Genomic DNA, 13,478 nt, shown 5'->3' with positions numbered 1-13,478 from the left:
TAAGTCTTGGTTTATTTAAACTTGATGCTTTCATAATGAAAAAAAGTTGTAGATAAATATAAGCAACAAAATCAATATATTCAGCTTTTACATGTTTTGGACTGTAAAGATACTTTGTATTTTCGGTTAGGGTCAAATCTGTTTAGGTTTGTGACCGTGTGATATCCGATAATCCTGGATTATCTCTTTGAATTTTTACCCTTTTGACAATTAACCATCTGGTATTCCTGATCTTGTTGTGTACCTGAGACCTTTCTCTCCAATTGTATTTCATTAGCTCCTTGACCATGTCTTAGTAAAGACGAAAGAGCTTGGATTTCTGACTATCATTTTCCTGTGGTATTCGCTTATTTAATGAAGTCACGTGCATCTACTGTGATTTTTTAAGCATGTATACTAATATATATAAATAATGGTTGATGACTGGAAATACACTTGACATTTTTATAATATAAATACTCAAGAGCATTTTCCATAAAATCCTGAGAGGGCATTCATTTCTTTAACTGTGAAACAATTTAAACTTATTAATTTCTTTCCCATTAAAATGATCAAGTTTCGAGAGTACACAATATATATATATATATATATATATATATATATATATATATATATACAATAGAGGCAAATAGCGAAATCAGGCATTTTACGAACTGCCTGAAATTTCAGGCAGATAGCGAAATGCCCTTATGGATATTTGATCATCCACGGGCTAGTACTAAACACGCCGAAACAGCGTGGGTGAGTCACTGTTTCGCCGTGTTCAGTACTAGCCCTTGGGGGCAACAAATGCCCCTGAGTGCATTTCGTTATCTGCCTGAAATTACAGGCAGTTCGCGAAATGCCTGGTTTCTCTATCTGCCCATAACACACATATACAGACTCCTCGTGCATATATATATATATATATATATATATATATATATATATATATATACATATATATATATATACACTATATGTATATATACGTGTAGCATATACGCGTGTGTGTGTACACGCGAAACTTAGTAATTAAAAGGAAAATAAAATTAATTGGTATTAACTATTAATGTTAATTCAGTATGATTACGACCGATCAGTTCACAATTGTTTTTTTTTTTTACTTTTATCTCAAGTGCACCCATAAAATTCTCACAGCTATAAGAAGTAAATGCCCTTTGAGGAATAAGGTATGACCTCATGGAAAGTACTCTTGAGTGTATATATATATATATATATATATATATATATATATATATAGTATATATATATGATATATAAAATGTCATGTGAACTTCCAGTCATCAACCACTATTTTCAACCTTCGGGCCACTTTACCTGGGAGTGATGGGGACCCCGGAGAGAAACTCGTAAATATCGTTCTTGTTGCTCCTGACGATATCCTGTCTGTTGACCTTCTGGTACTTCCGCAGCAAGACCAACCCGGCCACTACATCAGAGGGCACAACGTCCAGATCCCGGAAAAACTCACTCAGGAGCCTCGCTATGTCGCTGAAGGAGTTCTGAGGGAGGGGGAAAAGTAGTCTTCACTGAAGGGTCCAACTTACGTGACCAAATTCAGTAACTGATATTTAAAGTATTTTTCACCCTCGTACTCCAAGTAAACACGGCTTCCACTTAAGTATCGGTAAAATTATGTTCCAAAATTTCCTTTAGTAGGTGGACATGATTGGCTGTTGGCTGTTCATGGATTATTGTTTACAGTTCAATACTTTAGATATGACTCTTGAAGTAGGAAAGTCATAAAGATCCCAACAATTGATTTCGAATTCAAGAACACTTCTGCATCATTATTTTCTGTTTTATCTGTAAAACCTGACGAGTAGTTTTGACACATCAATTATTGTCAAAATACTGTCTTCGCTGCTCTAGAAATGATAATTCCAATGATCGAAAACAACTATCAATAATGTGTCGTATGATTTTAAAACAAACTAAACGGCAGTTAATGATCCTAAAGAGTAATGTGACGCTAGTTACTAATCTATTTTCATACATAGAAAGACAGTGAAAACTCATTTTAAGAAATTGTATAAAAACTTCCATCAATAAGGATTAATTCTTGTTATAAGAACGCAAAAGGACACAAAGGCCATTTTGTACTCCACAAAATGATTTATGTTGATAACATTAAGAAATATGAGAAAACTTTACCCGAAACTGAAGGTAAGTAATGTATTCAAGTGAGGAGTCAATGAGAGATTTCATAAGCAACCTGAATACACGAGGGGAATATTTCCAGAACGTCGGAAATACTGAGCGTAATATCTTAACGAGTTCTCATAATCCAGCTACTGGAAATATTGATAGTTTTCTAACGATAGGTTGCCAGGGCACGATAATGAAATCTTTTGAACACACTGGCTAAGGAATAGTTTTTTTTTTTTACTTACATGCATCCTAATCCTTACGTTTACCTCTCCAAATTGCATACTATACTCGTTTTGCTTCTGCGTATCTCCAGTTGACAGTTCCAAACAGCTCTATTATCTGTTTTTTATTACTTCCCCTACTAGGGGACAGAGATTTCTGCTCCTTTCTTATATGACTTCACTTAAATGTATTGAATAAACGATCTTTCACTTTTGCTTTACGCTGTCACGTCTGAAACCTAACCTCTGACCATTACTACGTTCTCAGATACCTCGAAATGCCATACAGGACCCAATTAACATCACACAGAGGACCAAAAAATTCAGACAAAGTTGAGGCCAGGTGCAGATCCAGCCATGAGAAAGTGGCCTAACAACCTGTACTTGTTGCAAAATAATTAGAATTAACTGATTCTGCAGTCACACAGTATGTCTTGTATGCTCATTGATTTGATTATTAGTCCACTTTCGGCCATTCAGCGATTAAGACTGAAAAGAGAAAGGTGAAGTGGTTAGACATTGAGAGAAAGGGGTCCAGAAAATAAAGACGATGAAGTAAAAGGACTTGAAGGTGGAACTGAGAGAAAACCCGGCAGCTGCACGAAGAAATAACAGTTAGAGAGGCTGGACAGCAAGACTGAAGACAGGAAACGGGCAAGGAGGTAAGGTAATAGGCTAAAAAGTGAAAGCAGCTGTGGCCCTCAGGGACAGTGCTAACACCTTTTACTAGTACTTACATTGCACCACGTGAGGTGCCCTGGGGACATTACCCTTACGGGACCTTTTTAGTTAACAAGGTCAGCTTAGGATAAATGGATAACAAATGGTCTCCGAACTGTGACCCAACTTGCATGATTCAGATTTGAGGCTTCCCCAAGATGTGCTTTCTCCCCAGAGCAATTTCTTGTATATACTTTAACTGTTATATAACGAATCCACTTGAGTCAAAATGTTCTAAAGATAAATCCAGAACACCTTGATTTTCATGAGTAATCCTTTTGCTCTCGAAAAATTTCAGTAACTTCGTGGTAAACAGACACATTTTTTTATTTTCCAATATAATACCTAATTAAATTTGGATGACAAAAAACCAGACACGAAAACACGCAGTGTCTGCTATGTTAATAAATAACACTTTATCCAACTTCATGTTTATTTTTGTACTTATTTATGATACCAAAGGAATTTGAAGTACAAAAATAAGCTCACGCCCTTCAGTAATTAAAATCATACTTCATATGTTTCTCAAAGCTTTCATTATCAATTTTTAGATGCATGGGAAGGAAAGCATACAAAATGTTAGTGATAAATATTAGAACGCAAAAGACGATGGTTCCGGACGGCCATACACTTTGCACTTTACCCTTCAAATGCGAAAAGATGGATGGGATAATGAAAGAATTAGGACCGAGGGGAAAAGACCCCAACAACCAAATGGAATCAGGAAAGATACGGCCAATTTATCTTTGAAGAGAATGGGGGCTAACAAACAAATTACACCCTGAACGCCGAGGCTCTCCAAGATATTAAATCCCAAGATAAACACTCCGAGAGCGACCACTGCAAAAGGCATTATTTATTAGATGATCATAGCAAAAGGCAAACAGAGCGCACATAATGAATTGCCGGGGGAGATCCTTCAAAAGTAAACGAAACAGAGGGTTAAAAAGTACACATATATGCGTTAAAATGGGTCACGAGGAAAGACGTTTCCGTGTGCGAGGCAACAGAAAGAACGGAAGGATGAGTGAGGAAAAATAATGTTGTTTTCGGCACAACTAAAAAATAAATGGAATAAAAAAGTAAAAACATTCATGCAGTCTAATATTCTACATCTCTCTACGCAATAATTACCATAAAGTGACGACAGTCATGTAAGCTATAGCCTAAGAACATCAACATAACCAACGGTATATTTCAAAATCACGGTTACGGTCGGTATTTTTCAGTTATACCTGTATTCACACACTTGCCTGACAGCAGATCCCTAATATTTGCATTCTACTGAAAGCTGTCCGGCACAACTCTGGAACGACCTCTTATTACATACATATGTTTACATTTAACAGTATCTTCCAATGAAGCATCTTTAAAATTTCTGGTATCACTGCTATCACAATACCTACTTGCAAGAAAGTCGCATTTTGGAAACTTCCCAATTTCAGACACTTTTCACGTTCTCATGGCCAATACTCTGTTAATCTGCCTAGCATTCATTTCAATTCAAATAAATTCATTTAAATTTATATGATGTTGTTTTGAACGATGCCTCGAATAACTTGCAATAAAGGTAAGTTGGTAAGTTGAGGAAGAACAAAGTTACAGACAGTGTCAAACAGTGGATGTCAGAATATAATCCTCGAAAACACAGAGGACAGTCAGAAGACTAGGATGAACCACACAGAACGGCCTTTGCAAGAATATTAATAAGCAAAAAATATTAATAAACAATCAGCAGGATATATGTGAAAAAGATTGAAATGCACGAATAAGCGCTCACAGATGTGAAATCCTAATAACAGGGGATGAGCGCACCCACACACAAAACTATCTCACAACTGTCTAAAAAAACACACACACACACTTGAGCCACACACACAGTCCTCTTAGTCTGAATACACGCTGCTCTTCCCTCAATAATCCTTCTGTTAGCTGTCTTTCCTACCATGCAGTTCCCTCGAATGCATTTTTGATAAATTATATATATATATATATATCATATATATATATATATATATACATATATATATATATATATATATATATATATATATATATATATATATATTATATATATATATTATACACATATACACACACACACACACACACACACACACACATACACACACATATATATATAATATATATATATATATATATATATACACACACGCACACACAAACACATATGGAATGGTGTAGCCGGTGGAGTATGAGGCTGAACTTAAATAAAACGTAAAGACCATTGATTAACAAATCTTGTACATTTTCCCACCATATCCTCTACTTCAGGTGGATGGAACTCTGCTAAATGAGTCTGAAAGCTTTAGTTATTGAAGGTGTAACTTTTGACTCACATCTAGCTTTTGAGAAACGTCTAATGAAAGATTCAGCAAATGCCGGACGAGAGGCCTTATATGTTTATAACTGATAAAATCAGTGCAACTTGTGTAAGGTCGTTTGTGCTCCCTTTACTGGAATACTGTTCTCCGGTGTGGATCTCTGCTTCTGCCAGAGATTTATCTCTTTCAGCTAGAGTGGTTCGTGGTGGTAAGTTTCTGTTTCCTAATATTGGCAGTTATGACTGAAACCATTGACGGATGGTCTCTTGTTTGTCAATTTTTCATAAATTATATTTCAATAGAGATCTTTCACATTCACAATTGATCCTTGAGCACCAATATGCAGTAAATGCGTTTCGCTGTCGAACGTCTCCGTTCCAGAGGTCCTTTATTCCTCACACCATTGGACTGTGGTACAGCCTCCCAGGTGATGTTGTGTAGTTAGAACTTCAGAAGTTCAAGCGAAAATGCAATGCATTACTTCCCAAATACTATTCTTATTTCTATCTTATACATTTTTATTTATTAATCTATTTATTAATTGATTTTTTATAAGTGTGATCTCTTCTTTATGTATTTCATTTTACTTCCTCTTACTTCTTCGTGTTGAAAAACTTATTCTTTGGAAGCTTGAATTTCGTCAATAGTCTTTATGGGCTTGTTCATATGGATAGGTTTATCTACTGAATAATACACACACACACACACACAAACACACACACATATATATATATATATATAATATATATATATTTAATATGCATACATACATTCACATATATATGTATATATACACATATGTACATATATGTGTGTATGTGTAGCTGTTAGGCCAGTCCCCCCTAAATGGGGAGTGGCTCCAAAGGTAAAGCCAGAGAGGTCACAAATTAACTATTGCATTGTGGATGAAATACTATAAGGAAAATTCCAAATCAGTTGCAAAAAGTTGTTAATTCCCCCTCTAACATTGCGTGCACTACTGAGTTCCTTGGATATTAAGATCAGCCTTACCACTTCCTCTTCCACTAATTACACCGATAGTGTCTAGGTGTTTCGCTCCTCCCTCAATAAAAACGTTTCCCCTACCTTCGCCTCCCATTTTTCCCACGTGACCAAACCATCTCAAAACTCTGCAGGTCCTTATTGTCGACTAATATAATCATTCTTCCAATCTAAAGTATGTAATAAGTATGTATGTATCTCTCTCTCTCTTTCTTCTCTCTCTCTCTCATCTCTCTCTTTATATATATATATATATACTTAAATACATCTACACACACACACACACACACACACACACACACACACACACACACACACACACACATATATATATATATATTATTATATATAATATATATATATATATATATGCACGTTAAGAGTTTGCTATATGAGAAAACAACAGAATATTTTCTGATATTTCTTATGCATACCAACAAAAGCCGTTTTATTTACTTGGTATGGCTCCCCTGAGACTATAATAGGAATGAATGGTTGACAGAAGTGATATTACTTCTAAAAATTCGTACCCTGTTCGTCGTATCCACAAATGTCTTACGTTATGTGTATCTTTTCTTGTTGCTCGCCGTTTCTCTCTAATCTACACATACACACACACACATACATATATATACAAATATATTTTTGAATCACATTGGGATCGAACCCGTGTCTCGCAAAAGAAAGGCCGGGGCGCTACCATTTGAGAGACCGGAGTTCGATCCCGATGTGAGCCAGAGATTTATTTTTGTGAAAACACGTGCTCATTAGTTCTATATATATACTATTATTATATAATATATATATATATATAATATATATCTATATACATACTCATACACACACACATATATATATATATATTATATATATATATATATATATATATATATATACTATACATATATATATATATATATATAGAGAGAGAGAGAGAGAGAGAGAGAGAGAGAGAGAGAATCGCTCTCTGCCAACCATTCTTTCCTACTTATAGTCCCAAGGAAACCATACCAGAGTAAATACCCGGCTCTTAGTTTGTATGAATAAAAAATCTAAGAAAATAATATGTAATATTTTCTCATAAGGCAAAGACATTGATCACTAGACAACCCAAAGGATTAGAGAAAAACAACAGAAGGAACCGGATGGAGCAAAAACCTCAGATGATTAACGGAAAAGTAAAGATAAGGAGAGGGTGTACGCAGCAGGTGGAAGAGATAACAGCGACGAAAGGTAAATAACAAAGGTGTTGAAAGGGGTCTGGGCGAAAGGGTGCGAAGGCAAACAAAGGGAAACACTAGATAATGAGATGGTTCGCAATGATTCAGGCATCCAAGATTTCATAACAAGAGCACAGGAGAACAAAGACTCGGGGGAATCGTTTGTATGCAGCGTGGTCATCACAAAGTTTTTAAGAGGAAAACTTCTAATTGCGGAACTTCATCCTCTCTTGTGCATCTGTCATTACTTTTCCCGGGAAAGAAGAGATGAGGTCCAGGCTGTAATTAGGACCGAGTTGCTCTAATACTTTTCACCGATATAGTGGAAAATGTACCGAGAGTTTTCCTTCCGCAGATTTACTCTTCTGCTTCTACATCACACAGATACAGCAAAGACACTAAATGCTTCAAAAGTCTTAAAACTGTTTAGTTTCAGAAGCAGAAAATCCCCTTCTAGTCTGTTAAACCGGATTTGAATTTAACCACCCTAATATAAATGTAAGAAATACTTCGGATACCGGTTTTTCTATTTCGTTTTCATATGAAGGCTGTGCATATCGAACAAGACAGAAGCACCAGTTTTGGAGACTGATCTCCACGCCTTAATAAACTCCGCCTCTTCAAACAACAACGGGAAAAATGAGATACTTGAACAGAGAGAGAGAGAGAGAGAGAGAGAGAGAGAGAGAGAGAGAGAGAGAGAGAGAGCACTTGGCTGACTTACCCGAGTATCATCAGACTTTCCCATGCAGCAGAAGAGAAGACGACACCGATGATCCCAGCTATCCTGATAGGCTCGCAGGACTTTCCTGTTAAAAGCAAAAAGACAGAGGATGAAATACAATCTGTATATGTATATATATGTGTATATATATGTGTGTGTATATATAGTATGTATATACACATATAAATATATATATGGATATATATATATATATATATATATATATGTATATATATATATATATATATATATATATCATATATATATATATATATATATATACACACACACACACACACACACACACACACACACACACACATATATATATATATATATATATATATATATATATATATATATATAGATTGAATCAACAAAAATCTCAACCATTTATTATTTTCACAGAAACTGAAAAAAAAAACACTTCTTACTGGACGCTCAGTAGCGCCTAAGTCACAAAGAAAATGAGTAAAAAATGCGCCGAAAATTGATGGATCATCTATCTTTCGGTGGTCTCTGTATAATGCTGTAGGAACCGCTGCCCATGAAACTATCCACGGCCCGGTGATGGCCTGGCCTATATCGTTGCTAGACGCACGATTATGTCTAACTTTAACCTTAAAATAGAATAAAAACTACTAGGGTTAGAGGGCTGCATTTTGGTATGTTTGAAGATTGAAGCGTGGATGATCAACATACTAATTTGCAGCCCTCTAGCCTCAGTAGTTTTTAAGATCTGAGGGCGGACGGACAGACAAAGCCATCTCAATAGTTTTCTTTTACAGAAAAGTAATGTGCCTCTTATTGAAATCTTGCACCGTCCAAATTTAGTTTTTTTTTTTATAATTACGTAACAGTGAAGTATATTCGTTCTTTCATAATTCCAACAACCATGTTCCTACTTCTACGTACCTCCAGACTCTTTGCCCATCTTTTGTGTTTTCATTAGTAATTCTGTAAACTAATACTACCTAGATAAGTGAAGGGGCTATTTGCTGGAATAATGTGTTTCCACTGAACTGAAAGCCAAAATGCGGGAAAGAATACAGATAACATAAATAAAAGATAATTCGAATATATAACTGCCAACTTGATAGATAATTAGCATCTAAAATCATAATATAAAAGCACCAATGCTAATGCAACATAACCATAAGAGAATAATCTCCCTAAATATACCTTCCAACAAAGATAGCGACAGGCAATTAAATCAGGAACCTAAGATGACACAACTACCATAAATAGAGATAAAGATACTTTTTATCATCCACGAATATCACATCGAGAATGCCTCCGCAATTTCGTCGGTTCCATGGGCACTGAGGGTGGATGCTCCTTTCATGATGATACAAACAAGCACTCATATCAGCTACGCTGTACCACTGTGATAACCTTTAATGTTCTTACGCAATTATTAACCTTATCTCTGTTCTTCCAGTGGTTGAATTTTAAACAAGTTTAAAGCCTCGGTGAACTTTCAGTCATAATCTTCAGGGTGGGATTCATTTCAATTCTGCAAAATTTACAGATATACACAAGAAATTCTTTCTTGAAAAATATGAAGGCAAAATCAAATCCCAATTCGATTGCATTGAAATGGAGTCAAGGTTTAACGGTGTCGCATTTTAGTTACGCTATATTCTTAGTCTACAAATGTATACTTCCTATCAAAATAAAATATACGTATTTTTTGTTCTAATTCTGCTTTGTAAGTTAATTTAATTTGCTTGCAAGAAATTAACTTGAGCAGTTACCATGCCAAACACAAGTAAGCATCTAGCGCCAGTTAATTTCCTTTTAATCGAACTCTGGCTTGCATTTTTCCGCAATGCAGTACATCCATTTCTGTGTATCACTACACAATGCTATTCAGAACAAAATAGTACAAATGTCAGTTTGACGCTGTAATCTTCACTTTTCTTCTATCACAGTATTTGTCGTCAGGTTAGAGCCGACCCGCACATAAGCCTTACTGGTCAGGCGCATCCAAGTCAGATGTCCGGGACATATTGAAGTGTAAAGACGACAAAACTTTACTTCCTGACATCATTCTTGCGAACTTTGCTCATCCACTCTTTGTGAGAGAGAGAGAGAGAGAGAGAGAGAGAGAGAGAGAGAGAGAGAAGGATATGCGTAGACCTTCCGAATTGCGAATGAAATACAAACCAAAAATAATTGACCTTAAGTTCTAAATACCTGCCTTGGCTACATAGGGATAGGAAACATTATGTACACCAGAAAGCCAACCTTCTGCCCTATATAAGCAGGGTGACACGACTAAGATGGCTGAATAAAAACCATATACCACATTTTTAATAATGACTCTAATTCACGCAACAGAAATATTGTTAATTCCCCTCTGGCAAAGGTGAAAAAAACTTCTTTAAATGTTGCTTGATTGAGTGTTGGTTATCTGGCGCCAAAGCTGCGGCAATCACAGACGCCGATAGTTGAAAGACAGGGAAAAGTCTGCATACAGTCATTTCGGAACACTGCTATACAATTCTCAACCTCCATTTCAACTTATTTTTCAAAGACTACAGCTTCATGTGCCTCCCCCCGCCTACACTCTAGCGAGAGGAAAAATAATCCTCAAAAAAGTCTTTTTCATGTTTTACATATTCACTATCACAAACATATATTTTTCCCCTTCACGGTCAATCAGACAAAAATGATACACAATTCGACACTCTGTACATTATGACGGAAGAGGAATGAAAATGATTGTTGCCTAGTTCATTTTCGTTCCTCCCTAAAGAGAGAACAGAGCCGCCAGCGAGAGAGAGGAGCCATTTTAAGATATACTTATACAAGACGAGTATATATTTATCATTCGCATCTTTATTTCATTGTTTAAGAAGCTGGCTGTGGAAGGGTTGAGAAAAAGGATCATTTGTATTCATGAGAAGATGATAGATGGAACATATTTGCCTAAACTGTATAACGTATACCCTAGATAAGAATGCATCGTCAAAATAGTTTTAAACGTGAATTATTTAGTATGAAATTTGTTTGGTGAATTACTGATATTCCATTTTTGACAAGAAAAGCATCTCTACAAGTAGAAAACGAAAAAAACCCGGCAATCATAACTATAATTACCTTTATTAATGAGATCAAACAATCATTGTTTAATCAGGAAAAAGGTCTGGACGTTTCCACAAGACAAACAATCTCGGGAAATTGGGTTACACAAAACTTGGTACGAAAGCAGAGCGAATATTGTTTGACTTGTTACACAATAATAATGAAATGTGGGTTAGCGGGCCTACAAATCTTTAACTGAGCATAAAAAGGCCATTTGAAGGTAAAAGAGAAAGAGAGAGAGAGAGAGAGAGAGAGAGAGAGTGACTGATAAATGAGTGTAATATGAAGTCGAGTACTCCGGCAGGTCAAATATTTGAACAAGGAACGCTGGAACAAGGAAACAACCACATCGACTACGGGGAAATGCTAACAACGTGAAGTTCCAGGACAAATTTGCTTAGTCTTGCAAGAAATTAAAGAACAAACTGAGGGTAGGAGCAGAAATGGGTCCCCTCTTTAGTCTCGATGGAATTTGTTTTCGCGTGGAAAATGCGAAGGCTAGACTATTATCTCGAAAAGGTGTAGTTTCGGTCTTCACTGCACTGAGGTCGAGCAATATACTTCTCTTTAACATCAGCTCATTTAGTTGCGGTTTGAGTGACAACATTCCTGGAACATGTGAGACCGAACAGCTTCAGCCATTTCGAGAAATGTACTGCAACTGTCGAGATGCCTTTAGAATGGGAAAGATGGCTTCAAGTTTGTAACCGGAAAATGGAATTGTAGCTCTCTCCATTTTAATTACAATGTAAGATAAGATGCATTGGCGTTACATGTTCAGAATCAAGCTGTATTAATAATTATTTCACACAAATGGCGAACAATGATTTGTTGGTATTTCTTGGCTTTTACAGATTCACAACTTTTTCAGTGTGGGATGTTTGTAGGGCTGCCATCTTTTAAGGAAAACGTTCATTTATTATCAGTACTGAAATGAATTTTATTTTGCTATTCTTGCCGAGTTTTAGAGAGAGAGAGAGGAGAGAGATGAGAGAGAGAGAGAGAGAGAGAGAGAGAGAGAGAGGAGAGAGAGAGAGAGCGTTTATTAGAGATGTGTTGATATGTTCTCCTAAATCTTTACACATGTGTGTCACCGGAAAAATATAAAAGCTTGGCAGTTTTCAGAAAAAATAAGTTGTTAAAAATTGAAAAATTGAATTGTACGAACAAAACTCCTGTGTTTTACTTTTTCCTTGTCATAAATTAATTAAAACTTTATTGGGACCGGTGAACAATTTTTACAGGGTCAGCGCATCACTCTTGCGGAAATATAAATGTAAAATATTCTATGAATATATATTATTATATATAATTATATATATATATTCGAATATAATATATCTATATATATTATTATATATATATATATATATATATATATATATATATATACGTATATGTACAAATATAACATATACATATATATATATATATTATATATGTATAAGTATATTATATATATATATATTTATATATATATATATATATATTATATATATATATAATATATATAGATATAGATATAGATATAGCTATCTATCTATCTATCTATATATCTATATATATATATATATATATATATATATATATATATATATATATATATATATATATAATATACACACAGATAACACTTATGGGAGCAGAATCGGACGTGATTTTAATAGCCTTCCGTAGATTACAACAACAAAAATTAAAACTGACTCTAAATCCATGGTTAGTTCTGTTCCTAATCCTCTTAATTTCCCTCTTTAATATGTTACATCATCTTGCATTCACCACCTTTGAAATCTCAAGCGATTTTTGCATTTTTAAATTCTTAGTTACAATGGCTTGTACTAATATTCGCGGCACATTTGCTGCAGCGTGAATCATTCTCTTTCTTTTTATTAAGGAATTTCTGTTCTTTGTGACCATGCCTCTGACGTCAGCAACAATTGGTAGCGTGGCATCAATCTCTTACACTCCCCTTCTAGTTTACTTACCATACCATGAATCCAAA

At 35.2% G+C, this 13,478-nt stretch overlaps 1 protein-coding gene across 1 annotated transcript in view; it reads right to left on the bottom strand.

Annotated features, from left to right (window-relative positions):
- LOC135198624 (diacylglycerol lipase-alpha-like) overlaps positions 1-13,478 on the bottom strand; it is a 273,416-nt gene that overhangs the window by 116,631 nt on the left and 143,307 nt on the right. Inside the window, exons 4-5 of the mRNA XM_064226381.1 lie at positions 8,387-8,471; positions 1,321-1,505 (exon numbers count right to left, since the gene is read on the bottom strand). Of these exons, the coding sequence (XP_064082451.1) occupies positions 1,321-1,505; positions 8,387-8,471 (270 nt within the window). The remainder of the gene's footprint in view (positions 1-1,320; positions 1,506-8,386; positions 8,472-13,478) is intronic.

The sequence above is a fragment of the Macrobrachium nipponense genome, chromosome 22 (assembly GCF_015104395.2).
Source record: "Macrobrachium nipponense isolate FS-2020 chromosome 22, ASM1510439v2, whole genome shotgun sequence".
Classification (NCBI taxonomy): Eukaryota; Metazoa; Arthropoda; class Malacostraca; order Decapoda; family Palaemonidae; genus Macrobrachium; species Macrobrachium nipponense.
The sequence above is the reverse complement of the archived record's forward strand: the minus strand, read 5'-3'. Positions and strand labels throughout refer to the sequence as shown.